The following is a 26757-nucleotide window of genomic DNA, read 5'->3' on the forward strand; positions in this document are numbered from 1 at the left end:
TATATTTATATGTATATGTAATATAAATCAAAAATAAAATATTTAAAGTACAAAACTCAAAACAGAACCACAGTCTGCAAAGAATTTTTGTATTTTGATTCAGGAGATTCTTCCATCTTCCCAAAAATTCTAATTTCAAAAGGGATTGAATAATGGTGTTTTCATACTGGCTTCTGCATGTTACAGACTTCATTCATTACATTATATTTTAAATCTGCTTTTCTCTCCATAACCACATTTAGAAGAAATATATATAAGTGACTTTTCAATCTTGTAGTGAAGGAATTTTTAAAAAGTCTCCAAAAATTAAAAGAAAAAAAGTTAAATAGTCAAGATTATTGTACATGAACATCTGTTTCTTAAACAGCCACATTTAGAATTAAGGTCTCACTAAAATTATAGGAAACTATTAACATCTCTGACCTTTTCATGGCATAAAATCAAGTTGGACAGACAGACTTCTATTTTTTAATTCTAACTCTAACTTTATCTGTACCTTTAGCTCTGTATCTACTTCACATCAGCACTTCAGCAAGACACAGCTATGGATCCAGTTACTGAACTTCAGCTTTTGTGATTTTGAGCATGTCTTTTACTTGTTTTTAAGGCAATCTAATTTAATGTTTTTATTTACATGCTTTTTTTTTGTATTACATAGCCACAGAGCTTGACTTTGCCTCGCTATGCAGACAAACATGCCTGCACAGTAAGTATGACCTAGACTCCTCATGTGAGTTTACACCTTCAGGAGAGTTATCTATCTTAGCTAGAATATTACTCTTTCGAAAAAATATTAAGCTTATTACCCTGAAGCCCAAAAGAAGCTATTTAAACATTAAAAAAAAAAAGCCATTACCCGTAATTGAGATTTTTCTCCAAATATGTAAAGGGCTGCTTGACGTCTCAGCAGCTGACTTTGCAAAAACGTGCTATTATTGTAGGATGCAGTGTTATCTTTCCCTGCAAGCCTTGCACCAACATCAATGAATGGAGTTTGAGCGCTGATAAATCGATTGCTGGAACGAAGACTTGCCCACACACCTTCGTGAAGATGAAAAATATTTAAAGGCTATATTTGTGAGGCACTATTAACACACACTGTAAAGTAATCATTTCATAACAAAAACTGCCAAAATTAACCTACTGTACTGTTGATAAACTGAGATTCTAGTCAAATCCTGCACATTGATTTCTACTTGATAGAAAATGGTTGCTATGACATCAGTAACACATGATAGAGTTAATCTTAATTTGCAAGACATTAATGTCCATTTAAATATACAGAAATAAAATCAATACTGTTCTTTTCAGAAGCAGGGGCAAAAAATTGCCAAATTTCCTTGCCAAAGGATTATTTTGGGCAAGTCTAACCATGGCAAGTACTATATATAATTATTTCTTTCAATAACAGAAACTACCACTTCGAATTCTTTGTTGTCAAGAGCCCTCTTAGCCCCCATAATCTAACAGCACATCCCAGATTTTATTATAATCAATATGTATATAAAGATGAGCAACTCAAATACCACATTTCAGGCTGAAGTATTCCCTATTTGCTTTTTAAATTTGCTTTTTAAATACTTCAATTAAAATGGAGAATACCACAGATTTGAGTTTTTTACTGTCCTTATCTAAAGGACATGTCAGAAAGTGAAATGGATTTAAGCAAGTTCTTTTTTAAATTCTGTGTTTCACGATCCCATTGTATCGCATGCGACTACAGTCTAGCTGTGTGAGGAGAGGAGCAGCAGAAGGGGACAGTTTTACAGTTTCCTTCTGGCACTGGCATCCCCAGCACTCTGGCAGCAAGGAGTAGGGCAGGAATCCCAGCGCCAGGCTGAGCTGGCGCATCCGCACGGAGCGGTGCAGCACCAGGCGCAGCCGCAGCCCCGGGCCGGCAAGCAGCTCGGCCGCTCCATGGGCCCTGCACCGACCGGCTCCTTGAGCTCTGCCTCCCAACAAGCTTTCTAGTGTGCGTATTGTGCCTTGCTGATGCAGCTCTGTTACTGCTATTTCCAGGGCAGGAAATTCCTGCAGTGCTCTGATCACACCGAACTTAATTTCATGGCCGCTATATAAGATGAAGTACTGGTGAACCACATTGTCAGAACTGATCTCAAACTCCCAGAAGAAAAGATAACTAATGGACATTTTTCTGTGCCTTGGTTAGTAACTATGGTTTTGTGGGACAATATATTCCTCTTTATGTCAAATACGTGAAAGGCACTTCATTTCCACTATTTGAAAATCAAATTTCTTAAAATATACTGATGTGCAAATGGCTGTGTGTAATTCTTTAAAACATTATGCAGTAAGTCAGATTAGAAGAGAACTCTTCTTGCCCATCAATTGTGAAGTTAGGCATCCAAAATAAAGGCACCAAAAATATCTAGTTGTTGCAGAAATTTAGACACTACAGTAGCAGGAAAAGGATCTTCATGAAAAAAAATACAAATAATTAGTATTTCCTGCATACAATAAAAAAAGGTTTACATAGCAGGAAAAATCCACTGAGATATCTCAACCACCAAAATATTTTTATCCTATCTTTTTCAGAAGCACCATTGTTTTTCCACTTGAGAAATAATCTTAAAAGAAAACTAGGACAAGACTTTTGTGTAAAGTGCAGCCTGTCTGGTTCCCAGGTTTAGACAGCAGCAAATAAATGGGAGTAGCTGGGACTTAAGAGTCAGTAGCAGTTTCAAACAGTTCTAATTTCAAAGAAAACCAGTTTTAACAAATATCACACCTACTAAAGTAGCATATTTAGTATAAACTTGCATTCCACATCTGAATTGTTACAGAATATAAAGACTTTATCAAACAAAGAGAAATCACAGCATGCATTTAGAAAGGAAAAGAAATTCTTGCTCATTTGCTATGGAGCAATGCTAATCCCATTAAAGATGACTGCCAAGGCAGTAGATATAAAAAAGTACTCTTCCTCCTCACTTACTCTAGCCTTTTATGAAAGCACAGCATCATGAGAACTTGCAGGACACCAAAAGCAGCAGAACCAGTCACAAAAACATGCAAAAACATGTTTACTCAGTGATGGATAACGGTAATGAAAGTATAAATCCTTTCTAATTTTGCCTTGTATCTTTTTTTTTTTTTGTCCACAGTAATTAACTGTAATTATTTGTCACATATTTTAGTATTATGAGTTTCTTGTTTGGCAGAAATCAATACCTCCCTAACACTACCACTGATTTTGGAAGAAAAGTTCATTGAGTAGGCAGTAGTATTCTTAGCTATTTCTCAGAAATAGGGCACATGCAATTAATCTCTGCTGTTAAAAAAATTGTCACAGGAATTTAAAAAATCTACATGCCACTCCACATTAGATCATAATCTTCTTGGAAGTACAACATGCCGAGGTGCATTACTAGCTAATCATTGCCCCTGCATCATACATTCACTGGAACTAAAACAAAGCCAAACAACTCAGATCCCACAACCTAAACTGCCACATTTTGTTAATGCAGAATTAAAGCTTCACTACAAGTTTGACTTTAGCACAAATTAGAATACTGTAGCAGTTATGGAGATGGTAAGAACAAAACGTGCTTTCAGGACACAGAATACAGTACCTTGATGGACTCTTGCCTTACTTGCTGATTTGGAATTTGCATGAGTGAAACATTTATCTCTGTACCCAAGCACTGGTAGATAACAGTAAAGACAGAAGGAGGAGGAATGGAATGCACATTGCAGCGAGACACATCGCAGGAGAAAAGAAAAGGGTTACTTATTAATTTCCAAGTTCTAGCATATATTGGATTTCTTTAAAGTATATGATTTAGCAGACAGCACAAATCTCAGGCATCACAAGACAAGACATCAATCAAGCCAGAAAACCAATATAAAATAGGAAGGAAGTACCCATTTATCTGACAGGAATAGCTTAATGGTCCTTGCAGTAATTTCAAACATGCGGCACAGATAGGGTTTTTTTTGGTTTTTTTTTTTTTTTTAATACTAAAAGGAAATTTAACAAATTGTTTGGCTGGATTTACTGAAACTCCAATTAAAACTTAAAAATCCCAAATGTTAGTGCAGTTTTGCAAAACTCTTTTTTCTTGAAAAATATTTGAAGTACATAATTTGATAACCTCAAACTGAAATGAGAATGTGAGATGCTAGTTCTCTATACCTACACGTTTTTAAAGTATTCTTAAAAGTATATAATTTAGAAAAATGTCATTCTCCAGTTTTCCCCAAACAATCATTGTTTTCCTCTTGCATAAAAACTCACTTTCTGTGGGAATTTTGTGTGCTTATCAGAGTATGTTTCTGGCTCAAATGCAACATCTACACAACCAACTTATTTCAATAATGTCTCCTGCTTTCAAAATAAATCTCAGAGCTGAGTCTGCATTTATGCACTATTCTCATATTTTTCTAGCAGCAGGAATTCACATTGAGAAAACATTTTACTCTACTAAATTATAGAACACTGTCAGGTGACAAGTGCTGTTCTTCAGAAACAATTCTTTACCATACTGTTCCTATAGGGCAACGTAACAGCAATGCAAGAACAAGCTATACATTTTTAAGTCAACTTGATATTTGTGAATAATTGAAAGTCCTTACCAAAAATAAGGTCCAAGAATGAAAATATATTACAAAGTGGAAGTGTTTGGCCAAATGTTAGCTCAGAATTAACTTGACTTGTTTTTAAGCAAATATTTGATTAGATATTCCAGATGAAATAAAAACAGTACCTGACATGAACATGAATATTCAGGATAACTGATGAATATTCAGAACAAGGATGATTTTAAAAAGTGATAAATATTATTCAAGCACTGGAATCTTTTAACTTCAGTTTAAAAACATGCAGTATCTGGCACACAAAAATAGAAAATGTCATTTTCAATTGGTATATCATAGCTGAACTTGGCTTTTGAGCCTTCTATGTGTCTACTGAAAATAAGAAAAGGAAGAGTAATCCAGAAACCAAACCACAAAAATCCTGCCATTGTATTTTGTGCAGTGTTGTACATAATCCAGTTATTAAAAAGCTGTTGCAGACTTTGGGCTGATTATTATGATAAACTAATTAGCTAACCCCACTGTATTTACTATGTGTTTTTTTGCTTTATTGGTCATTCTCAGAAACATGTAGGAGAGAGAAATCACCATTTTTAGACCACTTACATAAAATAAGGTTTTTGGTTGACCAGAAAAATTTGCTATGTCTATTCTTAGTCCTGCACACTGTATTGTAACACTACTCCACTTGTGTTATGTAACTAGTAACAAAAAGCCTTGCAACAAATAAATAAAGTATAATCCCAGAAACCAGCAATAGTTATTTCAGAAATGCTTTATCTCCAGCAAACAATGTGTAAACACTCAACCATGTGTTCCTCTGATTTATCTGGAGCACCTTTGCTCCACATTGTTTCTCACTGTTGGCCCTTTTTATTCCTGCAAAAAGGAACGGAAAGCAACAAAAAACCTGCTGTCAGCTACCCAGCATTTTCACTACTTCAGTGCTAAGGCCAGCTGGGCACAAGCACTAATTTATCTAACATTTTCAGACACTCTCTGTTAATCCCAGCTCTCTTATCTGCATAGGCATTCTACCTATGCAATTAAAACAGCCATGGTTTTTCACCTCCAAGTACAAATTCAGACAGGGAGTACAGACTATAGGCAGAACAGAACTTCTACATATGAACTACGCATATACCAAGATTAAAGGCAATACACAGAAGTCTACGTTCTGTGGCAATCCCCATTGGAATGCCCTTCTCTTCTGTTCCATTTCATTACTCCATACAGTTCTGCATACTTTCCTTCCCTCCACACTTTGGCTTCCTTCCTTCCTTCCTCTAATCCCCTCTTTTGAACGTCTTTCTCTTATAAAACTGTCTTATCTTTTCCCATACAACACTCTTCCATTATACAATAGTTCGCAATAGGCCTCAGGAGGGCAAAACAGGTCTAATTTCAAAGCTAGGCCAGGCTTAAGGACTTTCTCACTCCCACCTCTGAAAACCTGAGCTCATGCTCTTGTAAGGAGGTTACTTCCCTGTCTACAAAAAAAAGCGGCAAGGAGCCAAAGGGGCAGAACAGCAAGCTTTAGATGTCTAGAAATAACTGTAAGATCAGTCTCCAGAGGTCAAAGGCAATTAAGGCAAAATAAAAATCTTCCTTTCGGGAAATATTTGCATATCTATTCTAACAACCATATATTTAAGAAATTCACTGTAGTAATTTATGCAAGTATTGCACCTAAAAAAATCCTAAAAATTTCATCAAAATGAAAAAGCAGAAGTTCACAGAAGTGAAGGTTTCTTCTAGAAATGATGCTGATCAGCTCTTGCTCCCCCAGAAAAACCATTCCCAAAGAATGAACTGCATTGCTCTACTGATTACAGGCTGGCTGTTTATCTCCTCCTTTTACACAAAGTCAAGTTATGTAGCTGGATTATTTGTATCTTCATAAATCATCAACTAATCTTCAGTCAAATGCTGGGCCGATTTGTAATCGGAAATTCTAAAGTGCGTTTGATCCTAACGTATGTGTGAATTTCTTCATACCACTACATCTCATGAGTATGTATTTTATGCTAGCGATAAAAAATAAGCCATTTTAGGCCACACATTCCAGCCAGTTAAAAACTGAAAGAACTCATACAGGTTTTAGAAAAAGAATTCTTCATCAAGTGCTTAATTCTCCACTAATTCCCAATATGTAACAGATTTTCTTTCAAAGATAAGTAAGGAACTTAAACAGGAGTTAGATACTTAAATAATATTATGGACTGGGAGTAAACGGTAATTTCTATTTTGCTGTTTCATACAGGAATGAACCTACATGCAGTGTAATTATTTTTATTTCATCACCATGTTATATTTATTTCAAGTAACAGATGGGGTTAGTCTTCGAGCTAGTCTTACTAACCTCCTCGAGCAAAGCTATTGGATAGATTTACATCCAAATGTCCTGGCACTACCTGCTTAAACACAGTGGACATTCTTGAAGCCCTCCTTTCAGTGCCTAAAGTCAGGCAAAAAAGAATAGAAGATTAAGAAACTACAATGTTACTTCGGACTAACACTTAACATAAATAATAAAAAAATGCTTTTCATATTTAGCACAGCCAGTTGCTGACAAATTTGTATTTCAGATTCACTTTTTTGAAGATAGATATATACATTTGCAACAGTATGGAGATGTTAGATAGAGCTAAGCAATCAACATATTTAACAACAAATGAAGCAAAGCATGCACACTTTGGGAATGATGTTATTTTACAAGAAAAAACACTGTTTGGTTATATTAGGCCAATTTTCACCAACTGAATAAGGCAGGACAGACACAGTTTTAAGTCACATAATCTTCTTTCTAAGGCATCAGTTACCTTTACGTGAACCCTACTGGGTTTCATCACATGGTAACTGAAACAGAATATGGATTAATTTCTTCCTGGTTCTACCAATGCATTACAAAAATAATGTCTTCTAAAAGAGTTTTCATTTCAAGCAAAACTCTACTGGGAAACAGCCCTGGAATCCCATTCTGAGAATGTAACACACATGAAAATTTCTATATGCTTTCCAGCATTGCTACAGCTAAATACTCCATAAGTTCATGCAGAACCTGACCTTGCAATCTTACATTTTCTCAGTCCCTTCAGGTTGGCAATCTCTTACTCAATATACAATTTTTAATTTATCTATGAAAAACACATTCACCAAAACTAAGCTACCCAGAAAGTTTAACAGTAAAAAGAATAACAGAATTCACATCACAGAAATTTACTTAACATCAAATCAGAGAAAACAAATTCACTTTTCAGTTTCCTCATAGGAAAACACTGCACAAAACAATCTTACCTGGAGACAGAGCAATTGTTGGTCTAACAGTGAGAGTATTACTGCCATTCATTTTGCAGTGGACAGATATCACATTCAGCAAGGCCTGCAGGTACTTCTCCTGCTCTATACTGCTTGAGGATTCTAAAGAAGCAGGAGCTAAAGACATTCACAGAAAGAGTAGAACACATTAAAATACAGAAAACACATTTATAAGTACATAAAATAGCAAAAGAAAAAGTTCATTTCTTGACCAATATTATACTAAAAAAAGTTACAATGTTTTAATATTAATTTATATGAACAACCCTAGACTTTCTAGACAACCCTAGACAATCATATCAACGATTCTCCCTACAAAGCTAAATATTCCTAAACCCAATATTCGTATTTAGAAAGCCCAGGAACACCTGCTCACCTGCAGTGTGTGCGGTTTGGGATTTGAACAGGCCAACAACACTTTTTCCATGAAAACCCCCAGACCTAAGTAGGAGGGTACTGTTTTTAGTGTTTTTCCAACACACAACCGGCAGGCGATTGTGACGGTAACAGCGAGCAACTCTCTGCAGACTGCTGTCTTGAACAGACTGAGGTACTACCAAAAGCCCAGGATAGCTGTATTGATAAAAGGAGAAAATAATTAAAATCATAGGCAAAATTTTAAGCAATGAAAAAAAAAGCTTTTTAAAAATTACAGACTGAATGTGTGTCATTATTTAGCAACACTCATTTTCTAGTCCAATCCAAGACAGATAAGTTAATTAGTAATAGGAATACAATTTTTTAAACATTAGGACAGAGATCATCACTTTGTAAGACTATCATTACTAGCTTTCTTCCATTTAAAGTTATTTTTATTAGGTAATATTTCTCTGCTCTATGCTTCTCCTATCTGTCACTAGAATAAAGACAAAACCAGAACTTTAAGGCATGCAAGCCATGCAGTAGCTTTGTTTTAACACTTGTATACCAAATATGAGAACTGACAGGAAAGAATGTTTACATTGTCTGAAGTATCACAACTAAAACAATAGTTTTCAGTTTTAACTGGCTAATGTCAAAATGCATTATAATTTGTAGCCAAACCGCACTGAACAGTGTATTTGAAACAGATTGTTGGTGCACTTTTTGAAACACCATAAAATACGCGGAGAGATTAGGAACTGCACTGATAAAATATCTTCAAAAACAGAACACCCAGCAAGACAGCAGGTTTTTTTTCCAAAGTGAAGGAAGGATTTAAGCAATATGAAAGACTATCTTCTATTTCCTAAAAAGAATATTCAATTAAAGTAACAACTTCATGTTCAGAAGAAACTGAGAGGATGAGCTGGAAAAAGTTTGCATTTACTATACAACATTGTTCCTACACAATACACAATAAAACATATTATTGAACTTTCCTCATACAATAATCCACATACATACCATTTATGGTTTATTTCCTACAGTACAGTAATCAAATTAACTAATACAGTACTAGACAAGTATTTATATTCAAGACATGATCCACTTGGATATTAATTATCTTCTCCACAAAAAGCTATAAAATATTAAGAACAGCTGTTCTTTGGGAGAGAAGGTAGAAAGACAGTTATTTATGTATGCAATTTTCAAAGCATAACAATATATAGATTTAATTGCCCTCCTTTGCATCGTATTCTGTGGTGACTGAACAAAAACACTGTTGTTAGTTTGTTGCTCTATATAAGTGAGAAAGCAGATAAGATTTAATATTTTCCTGTGATTCTTCTTCCAAGACGCAGCAGCAATTTCATTATCCATAATGAAAACAATGACTAGTCAAAGCTGGCTGTAGAAAATGCAGATATTCTTCTGATAGCTCATGACTCATGTAGATACACTTCTGTATTGAACAGCATTTTTGTGGGTAGTGGTAGTAAATTACATCAGCTTTCACAACAAGAAAGGAACTACATGTTTTTCTCAGTAACATTCATGTGTTCACACACAGCATGTGACTTTCATAAGAATCTTCTGAAGCAAGCAGTGTAAACATCTGTTCGTGAATCCTATTTTAAAATATATTTTTGATTTGGAGTAAATAGTTTTGTGTGTGTGTGTGTGTGTGTGTGTGTGTATGTGTAAGGCTGGCTTTCCTATTTAGAGACATAATATATTGCATAAGTTTTATCACTTATCACTAATTCAGAAAGATGAAAAGTTGCCTCCTAAGTTGGACACCAATGCAGAAAGTCAAGAGAGAGAAACTCACAGATTGGAAAGGCAATTCAGAGCACCAACGTTTGTCTCCCTGAAAGTCCCAGGGACACTCTCCGGCTGGCCTACGAAGGAGCTCACGCTAGCGGAGCAGCAGGGACAGCTCAGGCCGCTCGTTGCTGGCTACCTTCTTTGGAGGTATTTCCCTGCCAGCTGAACAGCCATACCCCAACCAGGCATTAGAGGAGTGGAAGAGCAGTGTCTTGAAGATGGTTCTTCAATCAAGTTCAACAAACTCACCTTGAACAAAATTTTTCTCAGAGTAAGTTGCTTAAATGGACATGCCAGGCGGAACGCATACTGACGTTTATGTACAGCATTATGTCATCTTTATGGCCAAATACTAGGCTAAATTCATGAACTCACCTCCTGCAAAGTGAATACATCCTGTTTAGTGCAGTTATTCGTAGGTATTCTGTTTTTGTGCGAGAAGAGTTGCTACTGATGGTCCCCAGCCCCAAACGCTGGTAGTCTCTGAAACAGGCTCTTTCTACTAATTGCTCCATTGTGGATTTCTCGGATGCTTTTAGTGTACCACCCGTGTGCAGCTCGCTGTCATCTGAAACTGAAGTTACAAAACATGATGTGTTTGCTACTGGGGCACCCTGCAGTTACACAGAAAGGTATGGTATTATTCTAAGCAAAATATTAGTTTGTCTAATTGTCAGTGATGAACAAAAGGCACTAAGAAATAGACTATTTTAAAGAAATCAGAAGCAACAAAATAATATTTTAGTCAAAAAGATTAAATATATCCCCAAATTACCTACTGCACGTGTGGTTGCATGCCTGACACCTCTCTCACACTAAAATTATCCTGTACATTCATTTGACCTGACGGCAGATATTTTTTCTTTCAATAGTCTATTTATGAAAACTTCTAAAATTCACCAGTGTCAAACAAAGATACACACAAGACAGAATAATTACAAAATAATTACAATGTGCACATAAATTTAGTGAACAGTGAATTCAATGGTGGGTCTTTTACTTATTTTACTCTCTCTTCAAAAGATACAACAATCTTTTAAAAGCTTAATTCGAATGAAAAGGTTTCTATGGTCAAAATGTCACAATAGATGATCTTGTTTTCCTGACGCTTCAGTATGAGTGTCACACAACAGCCTTTTTCAGTGGATCAGCAATGGCAGATGCATTTTCCAGAAAAAAAACTTCCACCGAGGGTTAAAAGACATGGCACAAGTTCAAACTACTGAAATCCAAGTCAAGCGAGGTTTTTATACTAAGCTTGCCACCTGCCTGTTATCCATACTTTAATTTCAACTCTTTCCAAATATATCTTATAGTAGATTCACAGTGCACAACAGTTACAGGCTTCCATTTTACCTCAAACATTAAAATATTCATTAATATATGCCAAGGGAAATACCTCTTCCTAAACGAGAGATTAAAGGCACTAAAAATATATTAGAACTTTAGTTTAAAGCAGGGCTTCTAAAATTAAACTGAAAATTATATTTAAAAATCACAATTCTAAGGCAAGTAAAATTTTCTGCTGTTAGATGACATTCAGAATTTTCAATACTAAGAACCTAGATTTTTTTCTTTTGTGAATCTTAGCATAAAAACTAAATTAAAATTATTACCTCTGTTGCACATTAAACAGACCTGTTCTTTATTTGTCCTAAACAACAGTTTAATCTGTTGAATTCCTCTTTTCTCTGTTTTCAGGTTTGTTATTGTAAGAAAGAAACTATGAAAAACATGTAAGATAAAGTTCACTTATAAGAAGGAACACATACTTTTATTTCAAGCTAAACAGAACCTTCGTATTTAACAGTTTTGAATGTAAAGCAATAACTAGTTTACCTAAGATCAGTGTGTATTTTTGAAACGCACTTTCTAAATTCATTTCTCTTTCTTGAAAGCTTGGACATCACTGCTGAGAATCTGCAAACCATATTGCTTTGCTTGGGAAAAGCTAGACAACACAGGGGCTCATGTCAGTGCTCTTAGCCTGACATGGAAGATGGAAGATACTTTGTTGGCTTAAGTTTTCAAAATGTCTTTGTTGATTTGATTTTGAAGAGAACAGTAGCAGTCTATTTTATGATTCTTGAGATTCTACTGTATGTAAAAGCAGGTTTTTCAGAAAGTCTCAAACTTTGTGGAACATCCCATTTTGACCATCTACAGCAAACAAGACTTGGTAGGGATGAGATTTGAAACATTCTGAAAACAAAAGGATGGGGAGGTGTGGGAGGGAATAAGAAGTCAGGTATTTATTACCAACACTTTACAACTGAAGTACTGTGTCCTGCTTTGGAAATCACACTGCAATGTCAATATGGACAAACTAAGGGGATTCAGAGAAGAACAGAAAGTCAACATTTAGGCCTGGACAACAGAAAAAATGTCTGGGTTTTTTTTAGCATTAAGGATGGTTAAAGCACAAGAATAAATTGCTTGGAGTTGTGGAATCTGTATCTTGAAAGCTTCTAAGAGAAAGTTAGGTAAACAGATTAACTATGTTGATCCTGCCTTGGGGCAGACAGATGGAGTAGATGATCTCCTGAAGTCCTTTCCAACACTATCTTCTTTTACAGTTTTCTAATGTTTTTAAAAGACTATGCATCATAAAGTTCAGATGCTTCCCCAGTTGTTTCATTCTTGGTATAGCTGCACAGTTTCCTAGATTTCAGTCGCCAAGACTTGCAAACAAACATGCACAGCAGTAAACAGAAAAGAGATTAAATAGTCATTAAAAAAGGCAAATTTCCTATGGCTATTTGTATTCACATGTACCAGAATTCTGCCCCAAGTTGTCACTACCATTGTCAGCAGGCTACACAAGAGGTGTCAGTGCAGCACTGGGAGAAATTGCAAGCTGCCAGATTTTCCATCAGCTTACACATTCCCAGTGACAACATTTGGAAAGCAGTAGATAGGAAGTCTTAGTATATTTTAAAATTTTTGCTAAGGGAGAAAAAAAAATGACTATCATAAATATTTTTGTAACACCTGCCTTCACAGAAGAATATAGTTTTTTGTACACTGGCAGAGCAGACACTCGGGATTTGGTCATTGTCAAGACAAGTACAAAACTACAGATTGATTCTGCTCGCTCTGTCTTGGTGAAGAATTTAAAAAAAAAAAAAAAAAAAAAAAAGAATAGACACAGCCTGTAAAAGTGCTTCTGAACTGAAGATTTTTCAACATCAGAATATATACTAGTTTCGTAGTTAAGGAAGAGGCTGGGAATTCAATTGAAATGTAGTTTTTCAGTAAAGATATCCAGTATTTCACAATCTTTTCTTTCTGCCTTTTATCCACCATATATATCTGTAATGAAGGAAGAGAATCAGTAGTTTTCCATCCTCTTGGAAAGGCCTTTCATTTCAGAGAGCACTGAGGCAGTGTAGTAGCACAGCCCAGCTTCAGAGAAGCTTTTATTTATCTGCACAGAAGTCATCTTGTTCATTGAGCTAATATTCAAAAAGAAAATTTGGCTTGTTCGATATTTTGAAGAAATTAGTAATGTTTGTTAAACACGTCATTATCTGACATGCTAAAGAAAAAAAAAGAAAATGGTATGACAAAACAATACCTGCTTACGTACAGGAGAATCTGGTTCCCTCTAGTGGTCTATTACAAATTAGCACTGGTCCAGATAAGGATATAGTGACAGCAAAATGGTAGGAGAAGTAGTATTTGGAAGAAAGTCAAACTCTGCACCACAACACCGACTATAAGAAGTGTCCAAAACATTTTCTGCCTTCTATCCCAAAATACTCAAGTGAATACTCAAGGCTCAGTTGAATTTTGGAAAAATAGTGTTTTCGGTAACAATGACTTTTGCTCCTTTGAGAAATTATTCGTCACTTAAGACATCCACAAAATTCTCCCACGTTGTTTGTTGACCCTCACCAATTACTGCTTTCTTGTTATAGACTAATTGCTGATGCTGGTCTGCTTAAAGACAAATACAAGTTATAGTGTGCTTCAGTGCTGTTTTGTCTACACAATGAAGATGTAAAAAAAAAAAAAAAAGACCAAAAAAATTGATGTGTGAATGCAGTTTGATAACTAAAATCTGGCATCATCCTTTGCAACTGAATCAAGTCAACTATCTCTTTGTCCTATAACCCTGGTCACCACAAAAGGAAACTCTTAAGTATCTCAAATCTCCTCCCTCCTGTCTAGGCAGAATTTGCAATTTCTTCTGAAAGATATTACTCATCCAACATACTGGAATGGATACATAACAGAATAAATTTATCAGTCAAAATTAAAAATATTTTATGATTACCAGAGATATCATCATCTTCATTCCAGCCTGGACGATTCCCTCTTTCTTCCACTATTGTGCTCGTCTTCTTCTTTAATAAATATTGGCGGCCAATTGTCATCTTGCCAGCCCGTTTTGCACCTTTCACAATGGTTTTTGAGAAGGTACTATAAATCCACAGCAATAAAAATATTTAGAAAGATATGTGTAATTCTCTCTGAGAGTTAACTACAAATTTCTGCTCAATGTATTTGAGTAAACAAGAACATCAGTAATAAAAGAAGAAAAATGACTATACCGGAATGAAGTGTTCTTTTCTTTTTGCTTTGGTAAAATTATCTGTGGTGCTGTTTGCCCAGCTGCAAATGCAAAAGCACTGAAGATAGACTGAGGATAGCGGAACTTCATTAACTGTTTCTTAAATATTTCTACCACTTCAGGACTTACTTCTTCATCGAACGCTACCTTAATTAGCTGTATATAAAAGATAAGACATATTAGAGCATGCAAATATTATTATTTCTAGAATTTGAGAAATTAAAAGGTCTTAAGATATACTGATAAAAACATCTTACATAGTACTAGGCAAACTAGAAAATACCAATATATGAACGTTATTCTTACTGACTGTAATATACACTTAGCTACCTGTTTTTTATTTATATTTTTATATTTATATTCTTATACTGAATTATTTTGACTATGAAGCATCTAGAAATCTCATAATATCAAACAAAATATTTTGGGTAAATCTAAGTACTACAGCTGGTTCTTCTGGGGATAAAATAAAATAAAATAAAATAAAATAAAATAAAATAAAATAAAATAAAATAAAATAAAATAAAATAAAATAAAAATAAGGTAAGGTAAAGCATAGAAAGGTAAGGTAAGATAAAGCAAAGCACAGTAAAATGGGGGATCCATAAGAGAGCAAAGAAGAATCATCAGAATGAGGAAAAGACAAGCAAGCAAACCAACAAAAAATTTCTTAGAGGTTTATTTTTGCATGTCTAGATACCTTTGAAGTCTTTTATTTGCTCTCTATAAGGTAGATTTCATCACTGGTTTCTCATTCCACTGCCTTAGTAATTACTTTCCAGACAACTAATAATTCTGTTGTTCTAGGACCTCCTTGAAAGGAGGTTTGGAATCTTTGTCAGTTACAGTGATACAAAGTTTTGAAGATTATAATGGCACAGCTGTAGCCAAAATCTTTTGAAAATCATAATTAATAAACAAAGAAGGGGGCTATCTGATACAGTATTGAACTCTAGTTGCTACAAAGGGAACAGAAAGTAAACTGTTTGCTGATTGTTTTTGTTTTTATAACTTCATAAGAAAATATGCTAAACAAAACCAGAGATGATGTCTGACCAGAATCCAGAACTAGAAACACTGATCTGTGTCTGCATTTAGCACATCATTGAAGCATGCTAGCTATTCTGGTAAAAAGATCTTTAAAAAATAAAAGTCCTCACCCATTCCTCCCAAAAGTCCAAAAGAACAACTTTCTTCAGATTGTTTTAATTAAAATAGCTGATGTGTCCTACAAATTCTATGCTTTGAATAGATTATTGAAGGATAATACAACTAAATAATATCTACTATGTGAAAAACTAGTAAAATACTAATGATCTAATTCATTATTAGTTTTGAAATGTTAAATATTTGTTGTTCTGAATGAAAATATGCTTCCTTTAAAGTCAAACAGTCCAGTAAGATATTTTAAAGCTTAAGCACCACTGCATACTTCTAGTCTACATTATAGAATTCTTTGTCTTTAGCTTTCCATATCTCGGGCTTTGACCACAGATTAGATCAGCAGAAGAAACATTTAGGGAAGAGTTCAGATTCCTAGCGCTTCGAAGTTTCTTTCTGACAACTGTTCTGTGGTACCTGCTTCTGCTGAACACACAGAGGGGGATCAAAATGACAGCAAAATACCAGCCCCTGGGCAGCAGTCGGGGCAATTCATACTGCAGCCTGCTGCTTCTTGGTATTGGTAGCTGCCCTATAGATTCCTTGAAGTGTAACTTCCATTTGAAAAGCACTGTTAGGGATGATTTTCTGCCATGATTTTTCCAGAAAGTCGGTATAGTGGGAAGTGTTGACAAGCAAGATTTATAACCTTTTTATTTCATATTCATTCTATGTAGCTGGAGGAGAAAGAGTGCATGCTTCCACTGGCCTGCTCTGGCCCCTGCTTCCTCACCTGAAGAGACTTTGGACCCAAAGACAGGTCTTTATTGGATCCACAATGGAAGGGTGAAGAAAGGAGTGAAAGAAATCTAACTCTAAAATGGTTCATCTTCTATGAGCATCAACTGAGCCAAAAAGCCCAAGGGTGTCTATGACTGCATTCTCTATTGACTTCACTGGTAGGAAACTGAACTCCTCACAAATACCAGGCCAAAGCAGTGCTCATCAGTATTTGGAGCTGACTGTAATATCACATACATTTTACAGAACTTCTTTGTACCTGAAAGGTAGCAGAAGTGATCTGCAGTCCTTCCTGCATACTCTGTTGCAGCTGGTTCTGTATAGTGATCTTCTTCTCCTTTGTAACGGATGCAATAGGAAAGCTTCGGATCACTGTCTGTTCTCCAACTAAGGGCCACAGAATTTGTTTTTAAAGACACTTGTTAGATCACTGAGTCAGATCTATTTAGGTCATGTTGTACTCTGAAAACATGAAAACTTGTCAATCGTAAGAGCTGTAATTTCCATTATATAATAAAACAATATGCAATTAATTAATAATAATCTTAGGGAGAATAGTGGCACATGAATATTTTCAATTTAATAGACTCGTAGTGGCTGAAAAAATGGTTAATGAAAAACCACAGAGAACAGGGGTTGCAGCTCACACAGAATTACTATGTTCCCTCTTAGTGCTTAAGCAATGTATTATTGTTCTGCAAAGCAAAATTATTAAATTAGCCTTACAGATGGAACTGAGGTATAGGGCTATTAAAATTTTTGCATACAACAGAAAGGTAATGGGAGTGAGTTAATACTATTCAGGAAACAAAACTATCTTTGTTTTGTTTCTCAAAATTTAAGTGGTCCATAAGAGCCCATAATACTATACAACAGCCTACCTAACTGCTTACCCTAAGACAAGTGTATATTTTGATACTATACTGTGTAAGCAATGAAGACAGTTTTCTATGTATCTTATATATGGAAACAAACATTTCACACATAAAAATTCCAGTGAAAAAGCTCTAGTCAAGTTAAAATATAAAATCAAAATCATTGTCACATGTCATGATAAAAATGCTTTATGAAGAGATTACTATTATGTGATCAACATGAAAAACTACACTGTGAGTTACATTTTGATGTTGATGCTTAAGTAAATGGATAGGTCAGTTCAGAGTCTTGCACATCTGAAGGACCACAATTACCACTGTTTAATTTTTCTTACCCAACTGATCATGAGGAGTGCCTTTAAATATTATTCTGTAGGTGGTAAGGAACAAAGCTCCTTCAGCAGGGAGGATGTGAGGACCTCCAAGCAATCCTCCTGTTGCTTCCTCTCTGCCGTCTGGATCCAGTAGCACACGGAGACCTTCACAAACAAATTCTTCTCCAGGCAATAATGCTGGTCGTAGAATCTTGGGCTGATGTAAATAAAGTGTAACGTAATGGAGATACCAGTGTTATACCTCAGTCCAGTTACAGTATTTGGCATAAAAAGCTTCAAAACAAACTTGTTGAGGGACTGATTCCAGAGAAAGGAGATGGAGTTTGGACTTAGCTAGGAAAAATGGGCCTTGAAAAACAGGGGGCATGCAATATCTTGTTTATGTTCAGAGGTTTGGCTCTGCTAGTTTCATAGGTTCATATTTCATGAGACTAAAGCCAAACAGTTTATTTATCACTGGTGGAAACTTTCTTTCAGTGTTTTGATGTTTCCTCTTAACGTGAGGGGGGGGAAAAAAGGATGACTAAATTGCATGATTCTAATACTTGTAAACAGTACAAACATCTTTCATAATACTTGCCTTCTGTATTGGTGGAAGCCTTCTACTCTCACGATGGACAGCTTCCAGGGTCTCTATGTGCATTGCTACAATGCCTGGAAATCAGTAATATCATAAATGATGTCTCACATAACATGAAAGATAAAGTTGCAATCTAATTACAACTCTGATGTTCTGAAATTCTTCAGTTTAGCTGCCAAGAGAATACTTATTTGAAATTCAATAGCAGTTAAAGACTAAAAAAGAAATTTAACCTTTCAACTCCACTGAAAGTAACTGAAACTAAAAAATGCATTTCTCTCACTAGAAAACGAGAAAAAAGACTATAAATGCATGTTTCTGGCACAATTCTTACCTGGTATCATGCAATGCAGACTCTTGATGTGATCCTGGGTAACTCCACTCTCTGTGCACACCTTGTCAATAAACCTGGTGATGAACCGTACAACTGCATTTGCAACATCGTTGTTCTCAGAGTCCTCAAATCCACTTTCAGTGTCATAACTCTCGGCAACACTGCCTGCAATACTAGGGACAAAAATAAAAAAATTTCAACTATAAAAAAATCTGCTGGTCAAGCTGAATGATATTTGATAACATGGTATTTGGCTAGACATAGAAAAGCAATGTGTTTTTTGCATACACATGCTAGTACCATAATTAGACTATATTCTCACTAACACCATCAGAACTGCACAGATTATGACACAGAACTTTTCCTCCATGAGTTGAGTCCAGACAGGCTCACAGAAAACAAGGATTATCAAAATAACTTCATAGGAGGTGAGCTGCATGTCTTTTTTTTTTTTTTTTTCTCCTCACAGGCTCAAGCAGATTATTTGCAGGTTGTAGTTGTGATAAACAAATGTCTTATTACATACAAAGTACATTAAATTAATGTTAGGATGAAAATAAAGTATACCAAAGCTTTGAAAAGAAATACGAGACAATGGTATGCAGAAACTGAAACTACTCTTTTTTTCAGACTTTGGATCACTCTAGGGTTCTAGTCTATGATAAAATTTGCATTTTACTAGCTAATTATTGCATGGTACTATCTGAAAAGACTTTTAGTTCTATTTACCCTTCAAAAGTAGTTTTCTTGCTTGCGGCTTGCTTGCTTGTAAAGAAGTGGAGATACTGATTAGTATTTATACAAGCTACTAATGTAGAGTAACTGCTAATTTCCTATACCGATACATAATCTCCACTGCCATGACACAATCGTTCTACACTAACACATTATTATCACAGAAAATACTAAGATGTCTTACCCTGCTCCAGATAAAGATAGTAAGAGCTTTGTTAGCTGAAGATTAAGTATATATGCTAGCCAAGAGGTCTGTGTGAAATTCCTCACTGATTAGTAGATTAGTGGAAAAAAGACAATCAGACAATCATAAGAGTAGAAATTTGAATTAAACACATTTTAGAAGATTTTGCAGTGCTTTACTCCATATTAAGCTCTATCATATAAGAGGAACCATGTTGGAGCTCGTCTGCTTTGTCACTGAACTCAGAAAGAAGACACTCAAATAATTTTGTTTTTAAAATAAGCCTTGAAAACTAAAATATTTAAGTTATTAAAAATGATCACATTTCAAAAAAAGCTATCTTTTTCTCTATACTAAGAAGTTCACCAATAACAAAATGCAAAGGCATTTAATCCTATTTATGTTTTGAAATGAAAATTTTCAATAATACAGTATTTGCAGTGGAAAAAATGTGGCCCATCTTAACTGATTACGCACCTGTTTGTCACAATACTGTTGCTTCCACTCTCCCAGTCACCAGGAGCTGAGGTTCTCAACAATTTGTTCTTGCTGGTATCCAGTGGCACTAGCAGATAGACCATGAGGTTGGCAACATGAATCGCCTGACTGAAAACTGTACTTTCCTCATTCTGTACTAGCTCCTGCTGAGTTTGTTTACTAAGGGTTGGCCATAAACGCAACTGCTCAGCAGCTAGGTCCATTGCTGTCTTATCCTGGTCTGGACCTACAGTTTTCTTCTCCTAGAAAACATACAAAGAAATAAAAAATCATACTATAATTATAAAATTCTAACTTACATAAAACAGTCAGAAGTGTTGAATTTTCAATTTATTAAAAAAAAGCAAATTCAAGAGAGTTTAGTTATCATAATTACTGAGTTTGATTACGATTACCTAGCATTAAAGTAGTTTAGTAAAATATGCAAGTGGCATAATGTGGATAGACCTAGTAAAAAGGTAATTTCTTTTGAAGTCTTTTTTATGCTACTGTATATTTATTTTCTTCAAAAGTTTACTGATTTTAACATGGCTGCTCTCCTTAGCTTGCTTACTTAGTTCACATAAGGAAAAGCATAAATCAATTTGAGAAATAACATGCAGTCGAATACTAGATGTAGATAATATCCTCTAAATTCCTAGAATATTCAGGTGAGGTATGCATTTAGATAAATAGTTTCCAGATCAGCTGAAACACTCATGGTTTTCACACATTGGGTTCCAATTCTAGTATTCACTTGATGTAACACTAAGTATTTGGCATGTAGTCAAATTATGTTACAGCCTAGAAAAACAGAACTCAGGAATCTGACTGCTGATAGTATTAATTTAACAACATATTAAATTCAACTAATTTTCCATATAATTACTCATGAGAAGGTTGAAGTTGAAGCTTCCTTGTAATTCCTACTGTTCTTCACATTTCTTCCTAAACATCCTTCCAGTCCATCTTCAATCCAATCAATCTTCCTAAGACTGAACTGGAAAGGGCTCTCAGTGCACACTTTTCCCTTCCTCCCTAATATACCTGACTTGCTGTTTCAGTTCTTCATTTTGATGATGTTTGCAGGAATCCCTTTCTCCATTTCTCTCCCTCCCGTCACGACACTGTTTTTGGGCAGCGTATCACTTTTCAGTCACATAGCTGACAATGGTATTTTTATGCAAGAGGAGAGATTACAGATGGCTCTTTACTGCGCCTGTGTGCTTCTTGCTTGTTCAAAAATTGTTTTAGCATGTTCTGACGCTTCCCATAATACTTCCATTTTTGAATTGGACATATACTTTCCTACCACAGAGACTATTTGTGTTCTGCAATATCTGTCCAACTCTAACAAGGCAAATTGAATGTCAATCAACATAAAAGCCTAGGGCTTAGTGATGACATTGGTATATGAAAAAATATCATCTCAGCAAAAAAAGTATGTCAAAGTGAGAAAAATAATACACAGAAAGTATTATAAAAAAATCCTAAGGCCAACATCACATTCTTGCAGATAAGTTTGAAGTTTCGGTTATTTAGTGTTATTTTTCACTGACAAACATCAGTAACTGAATACCAAAACTTTTTTTTTTTTGGAACTATTCTGCTAAGTGCACATGTGCCCTAAAAATTCTTTAACTGAATAAACTGTAAATCGGCTATTTCTGTACTTCTTGCTGTAAGTTGACCTCTTTATCAAAAATAAATGATGCAGCAATATTTGAGTTTTCACTTGTTTAAAATATTCAAGAGATTTTTTGAGGATATTATTATAAAGTAATTATCTGCAAATAACTGACTATCATCAGCTCTACTTTGTTAAGGCAAGTTTATGTTCTCAGTAGATTGCTCACTATAAATAGAGAAGTTATTCTAATATTATCTAATTTGTGGGCTAGCTACTTCTTGTACACTTATCTACGATCTGTATGTCAAAGACCTGATGTGGCTACATCCAATCACAAGCAGCATAATCACATTAAAATAGGCCAAGATAATCAGAATAAGTGCCAGATTTTATTTGTTTAACTTAAGGAAGAGTCAACATATGCATAGCCTCAAATAAAACCTTCACAAGACACTGTAAGGAAGTCGTGGATTTACTACCTACACTTACTGAAACCTGATCAAAACCAACTTATATATTATAAAAATGTATGTTAGAACTTTGAAAATATTGTTTTCCTGCTTAGTAAAATCTCTTTTAAGTGCCAAGTACTGACTAACTAAAGCATATTTTTCTTCAGAAAATGAAATGCAGATTCCTAAAATTGAAGTTAAGTTGACATTGTAGAAGTTAAATACTTTTTTCTTTTTTTTTTCCCCCAGAGGACTATATATGTATATTTCTTGAATTGTGGACAAAATTCTTTTTGATTAAGATTTTCAGGTATTGTGTCTTTGGCACAGTAGGTCCATATTAGTCATACATTCCTTCCTTTAGCTTAGACACAATTTTTATATAAAAATACAAACATATTTGAATTTAATGGTATCTCTTTAATATGAGAAAATAATATGAGAAAAAATGAGATAAAATATGTTAAATTGAAAGGTCATGTAGCTCTCCATGACTTAGGTGGCAATATATGAGGAAAAAAAAAATATTACCTTGTTATTTAATACATTCTCTTACCTTCTGCCTCAGTTGTATGGCATGGTTGTCTTCTTTGGCTGTCAGATAGAGGGAGCGAACTTGATTTTGCACATCACTATAAAAGGTTGTTTCCCAAAATTGTTGGTTAGTCCAGATAGGATGGTCTTGTACACAGGTGTAAGCAAATTGACTGACTCCAGGTGCTAATTTCTGAAAGTAAAAATGGCCCCAAATTATTATTATTTCATTTCTTTTAAAGGCTCTGACTTGAGTATTGAAGTGTGCATCAAACCAGTTGCACCCAATAAATTATGCAATATATACAATACACACCATTTGATGTACTGCAGAGAAATTATCTCCAGTATCATATCTGTAAAGAAGTTACTCCACAGATGGCAGGTACAATTATACATGCACCCGCTGTGCTGCACCACCTAAATCTCGCTCCCGACAGGCCACAGAGAGATGTTTTCTTGAAGCCACAAGGTGTGCAGCCCCACACTAAAGCCTCTGGCAGAATCAGAATGGTCAGCACTATTTACCATGATCTATTTATTTAGGTGTAACAAGTCATTCAATGACTGTTTAATATTCTTAAAAACCACATATAACAGGATGAAATTGATTTCAATGACCTGATTAAGAAGAATGAATATTTTATGTGGGCTTATGATTGCTTCTATGGCAAAACTTAAGAATTAAGCATATTACATGATATCTAATCTAATGATTTTCACACTCAAAATACAAAAGTGTGTATAAAACATACTCTAAATCTGAAAGATAATTTTTGCATTAATGATTACATTGTAAACCACTTCACAACATAAACACTGCTCAAGTTAATATTTAGAATTATACAGTGATACATGACAGCCAGTATGTGTAGTATTTCTTTCCTAGTCTCGAAGCACTTTCAAATGGAAGGCTAGAAAATTCTAACTCAAAATTTGAAGGTCTGGTTTATACATTTCTGGTTTTGCAAATTTTTGAAAAACTTTGTTTTCTACACTATGTTTTTCCAAGTACACCCTGAACTGAAAGTTCTGATCATGTGCCATGTATTCACTCCCTATCAAAGAAAAGCTCCTTTGAAATGGTATGTTTGAGGAAATGATCTGTGACATGCAGCTAAAATTTACCAGACTGTAGCACCTCCTAGAGATTTTGAGATTAACTATCGAAATGCGAGAAACATCATCTTTATTTAATCATGAAGAATTTTACCAAAACATCTTGGTAACCTGCTAGGAAATCTGAAGGTGTGCTATATGCAAATTACAAGCAATGTGCACTTGCTTACTGAGACAGAAATCGACTTGGTGACTGGTTTGTGCAACAGCCTCCCAAGTTCCAGCTGAGATTCAGTGAATGGTAGTTCACAGGAAATTATAACTGATCACTCAGTAATTGCTCCCACCCTAGACCTAGCTAGGAGCAGGACAGCTCAAATAGCCTCCTACTAATCTTTTTTATTGGCTGCTGAGCATTTCTTTAAAAAATCATAAACATAGAGAATACAGTCTACAGTCTAATTCTTGCCTATGTCTTTTAATTAGCAGGCCCACTAATGTACATGAAATTGAGTCATCTTACTGTCAAAATGAGAAAATGTTAAAATAGAACAATAAGCAGCAGTATTTTCTAAAACAAACCGAGTAGTTACCTGCCTTATTTTTTGTTCAAAATCATCTGTGCATACAGATCTTCCACTGCTGAAATGGATTATTTTGTTCAAGCTGTGGTAATTACAACAGGTCCCAGAGAATGCAATGGGCCCAACTCAATTTGCTTAACTCAAAATCCAGATGCATAGAGCTTGTGTTACAGAGGCATAGGAATGTCAGGTAAACCACAGAACATAAATACAACACATTTTGAGAGCCACAGTTAAGCAGTACCACAATTTTGTGTTTATTTTTTCTATATATATTTTACTGTCAGTAATTCCCAGTCACAGTGCAGTACTGATTAAAAAAAGAAAAAAAAAAGAGAAAAGAAAAAAAGGCAAAAGTCTATTGGTATAGTTAAGTCATACCAATTTGCCTAGTGAATGGCATACAAGGAAGTTATTTGATTGTCATCCTGACCAGCTGCCTTTGATGCCTCAGCCCAAATCAGGTAATGTGTAAACTACGTTAAGAGGGGTGATTTTGGCACAAACTCAAAAGAACATTTTAACTCTCACCCTTAAGTGTGTAGCAATAGTGTTTCAGAAATAAAAATGAAACAAATGATTTTCACATGGACAGAAATATAAGGGAACATTTAGATGGTCTTGTTGTATTCAGAATTTAAAACCATTAACAGCTGTATATGAAATAATATTTAAAAGATTGAGATACTTGTTCAGATATATTGGCACAACTCATCACTAAAAACAATTCCTAGGCAAAGTAAAAATTGTTCGCTTACAAAAGAATGAAAATAAATGCATGAAGAAGCTCAAGTATTAGAAACATTATCTTTATGAATACTGGCTTTTGCTACATGTGTTGAAGCAAATGGCAAAGCCCCACAGTGGCCAGAGGAAGGAATGGAAGTCAGGACTCTTGGTTTCAAACTAATCTTTGCCAATTATCATCTTGGACAAAATCACTTTGGATTCTCACTTTGCTTTAGTTAAAGACCGACACTCAATACCAACTTCGGAAGAGTTGCTGCTTGTAAGCAGGCAAAATCCTGGGACCAAAACATTTGGTACCAATACGGTCATTCCAGAAAACCTGCAGCGTTCCTATTCCCCACGCAGGGAACACTTAGCCTCTCTTACTTAGCCAGCTACTAATTTAATGTATCCAAAGCCCCAAAGCTTACTGCAGAATCTGCACAATATTCCTGAGATTTAAGTGCAACAAGTTCAGTACCGAGCAGCACTACATAGATAAAATGAATATTCACCTAACTGTACACTGTAACTAACTAAACTATAACAGATACTTACGATACGTTCCCCTACCCAGTAATTCATCTCTGCCAGACAGGATGAACGTAGGAGGCAGCAGAAGAATTTCCTACTTATAGGGGAGGATTTAAGGGCTGACAGCTTAAAAAAGACCCCAGATGAAAATCATAAAAATAGTTCTGAACTGATAAAGTCCTTTAAAAAGGACTAAAGCTGTCTTTTCTGTCTTGATGCTAACCTTAAGCTGTCTTGATGCTGACCTAAGCAAACATTGAGGTGTAAATTGTAATAATCCTCACAACATGAGCTAGCTTCTCCAGAAAAGTAGACGGAGTTCTCTCAATGGACTAATAGCACTTAAAAAAAAATCTAGAATTCCAACCCCCTGTTAAATTAGCTATGAAGCAGTCATTACTCATACCAAAATAATTAAGTCCTGTTAAGTGCTGAAAATACTAGGTAGAGGTGCAGCTTTCTATATGCAGCTCTGCTAAATTCAGGAATAATCTTTCCTTTAGAGGAATTATTCATAACACCAAACAAGCTTAAAGATGAAAGCAATTTTATGAAGAAGGCAAGAAGGCAAGAAGGCAAGAAGGCAAGAAACATTTCTGCAAGGAAGCTCTTACAACACCTGTGAAATTAAGTCTGTCCATCTCTGCACCTCATAGGCAATCAAAGCATTTGTTCTCTAGTAGCTCTCAAAGTCTATGTATCACCCACGACACACTGACATGGGCTACCTCCCACCTTGGAGCTGTTCTAGATATTCCATCAGTTCACAGTCATTTCACATCCCAAAAAGGCACCGCTTGCAGTAGGCAACACACTGCAATTCCTCAGAGGGAGGTATCGGGCTCCTGCACAGCATGCTGCTCTGCAACTCGGCTCCGCATCACATCTCTGCTGTGCCAGCACCGACGCCTGGTAGGTTCAGCAAGAGCTCAAATGGGGTCCAACCACACAGACTGTCCCGCTGCAGGAGCAAGGCTCATCTCTGTATTAACTAGAACACAGAGCTGCATCACACTCTTTGCTTTCGGCTACTGATCAAAGCACCAAGACACCAAAGCACATACACATGTATACGAACACGCTTTCAAGCGTGACTGGGTGCTGCATGCATAGCATCAGTTCATTCAATAAATGGTCTTCCCATTTGGTCTATAATTACACCCACACCTATG

The 26757-nt window shown here is 35.4% G+C and overlaps 1 protein-coding gene across 1 annotated transcript in view; it reads right to left on the reverse strand.

Moving 5' to 3' along the window:
- The window catches only part of SBF2 (SET binding factor 2), a 192054-nt gene that overhangs the window by 23250 nt on the left and 142047 nt on the right, over positions 1–26757 (reverse strand). The window contains exons 18-31 of the mRNA XM_026034657.1: positions 22702–22872; positions 20064–20326; positions 18668–18840; positions 18334–18407; positions 17754–17949; positions 16803–16930; positions 14622–14797; positions 14345–14490; positions 10441–10639; positions 8252–8448; positions 7855–7992; positions 6920–7015; positions 3594–3665; positions 857–1041 (exon numbers count right to left, since the gene is read on the reverse strand). Coding sequence (XP_025890442.1) covers positions 857–1041; positions 3594–3665; positions 6920–7015; positions 7855–7992; positions 8252–8448; positions 10441–10639; positions 14345–14490; positions 14622–14797; positions 16803–16930; positions 17754–17949; positions 18334–18407; positions 18668–18840; positions 20064–20326; positions 22702–22872 — 2214 coding nt within the window. The remainder of the gene's footprint in view (positions 1–856; positions 1042–3593; positions 3666–6919; positions 7016–7854; positions 7993–8251; positions 8449–10440; positions 10640–14344; positions 14491–14621; positions 14798–16802; positions 16931–17753; positions 17950–18333; positions 18408–18667; positions 18841–20063; positions 20327–22701; positions 22873–26757) is intronic.

Source organism: Nothoprocta perdicaria, unplaced genomic scaffold, assembly GCF_003342845.1.
Source record: "Nothoprocta perdicaria isolate Ctin4 unplaced genomic scaffold, notPer1 scaffold_15, whole genome shotgun sequence".
NCBI classification, from domain to species: Eukaryota; Metazoa; Chordata; class Aves; order Tinamiformes; family Tinamidae; genus Nothoprocta; species Nothoprocta perdicaria.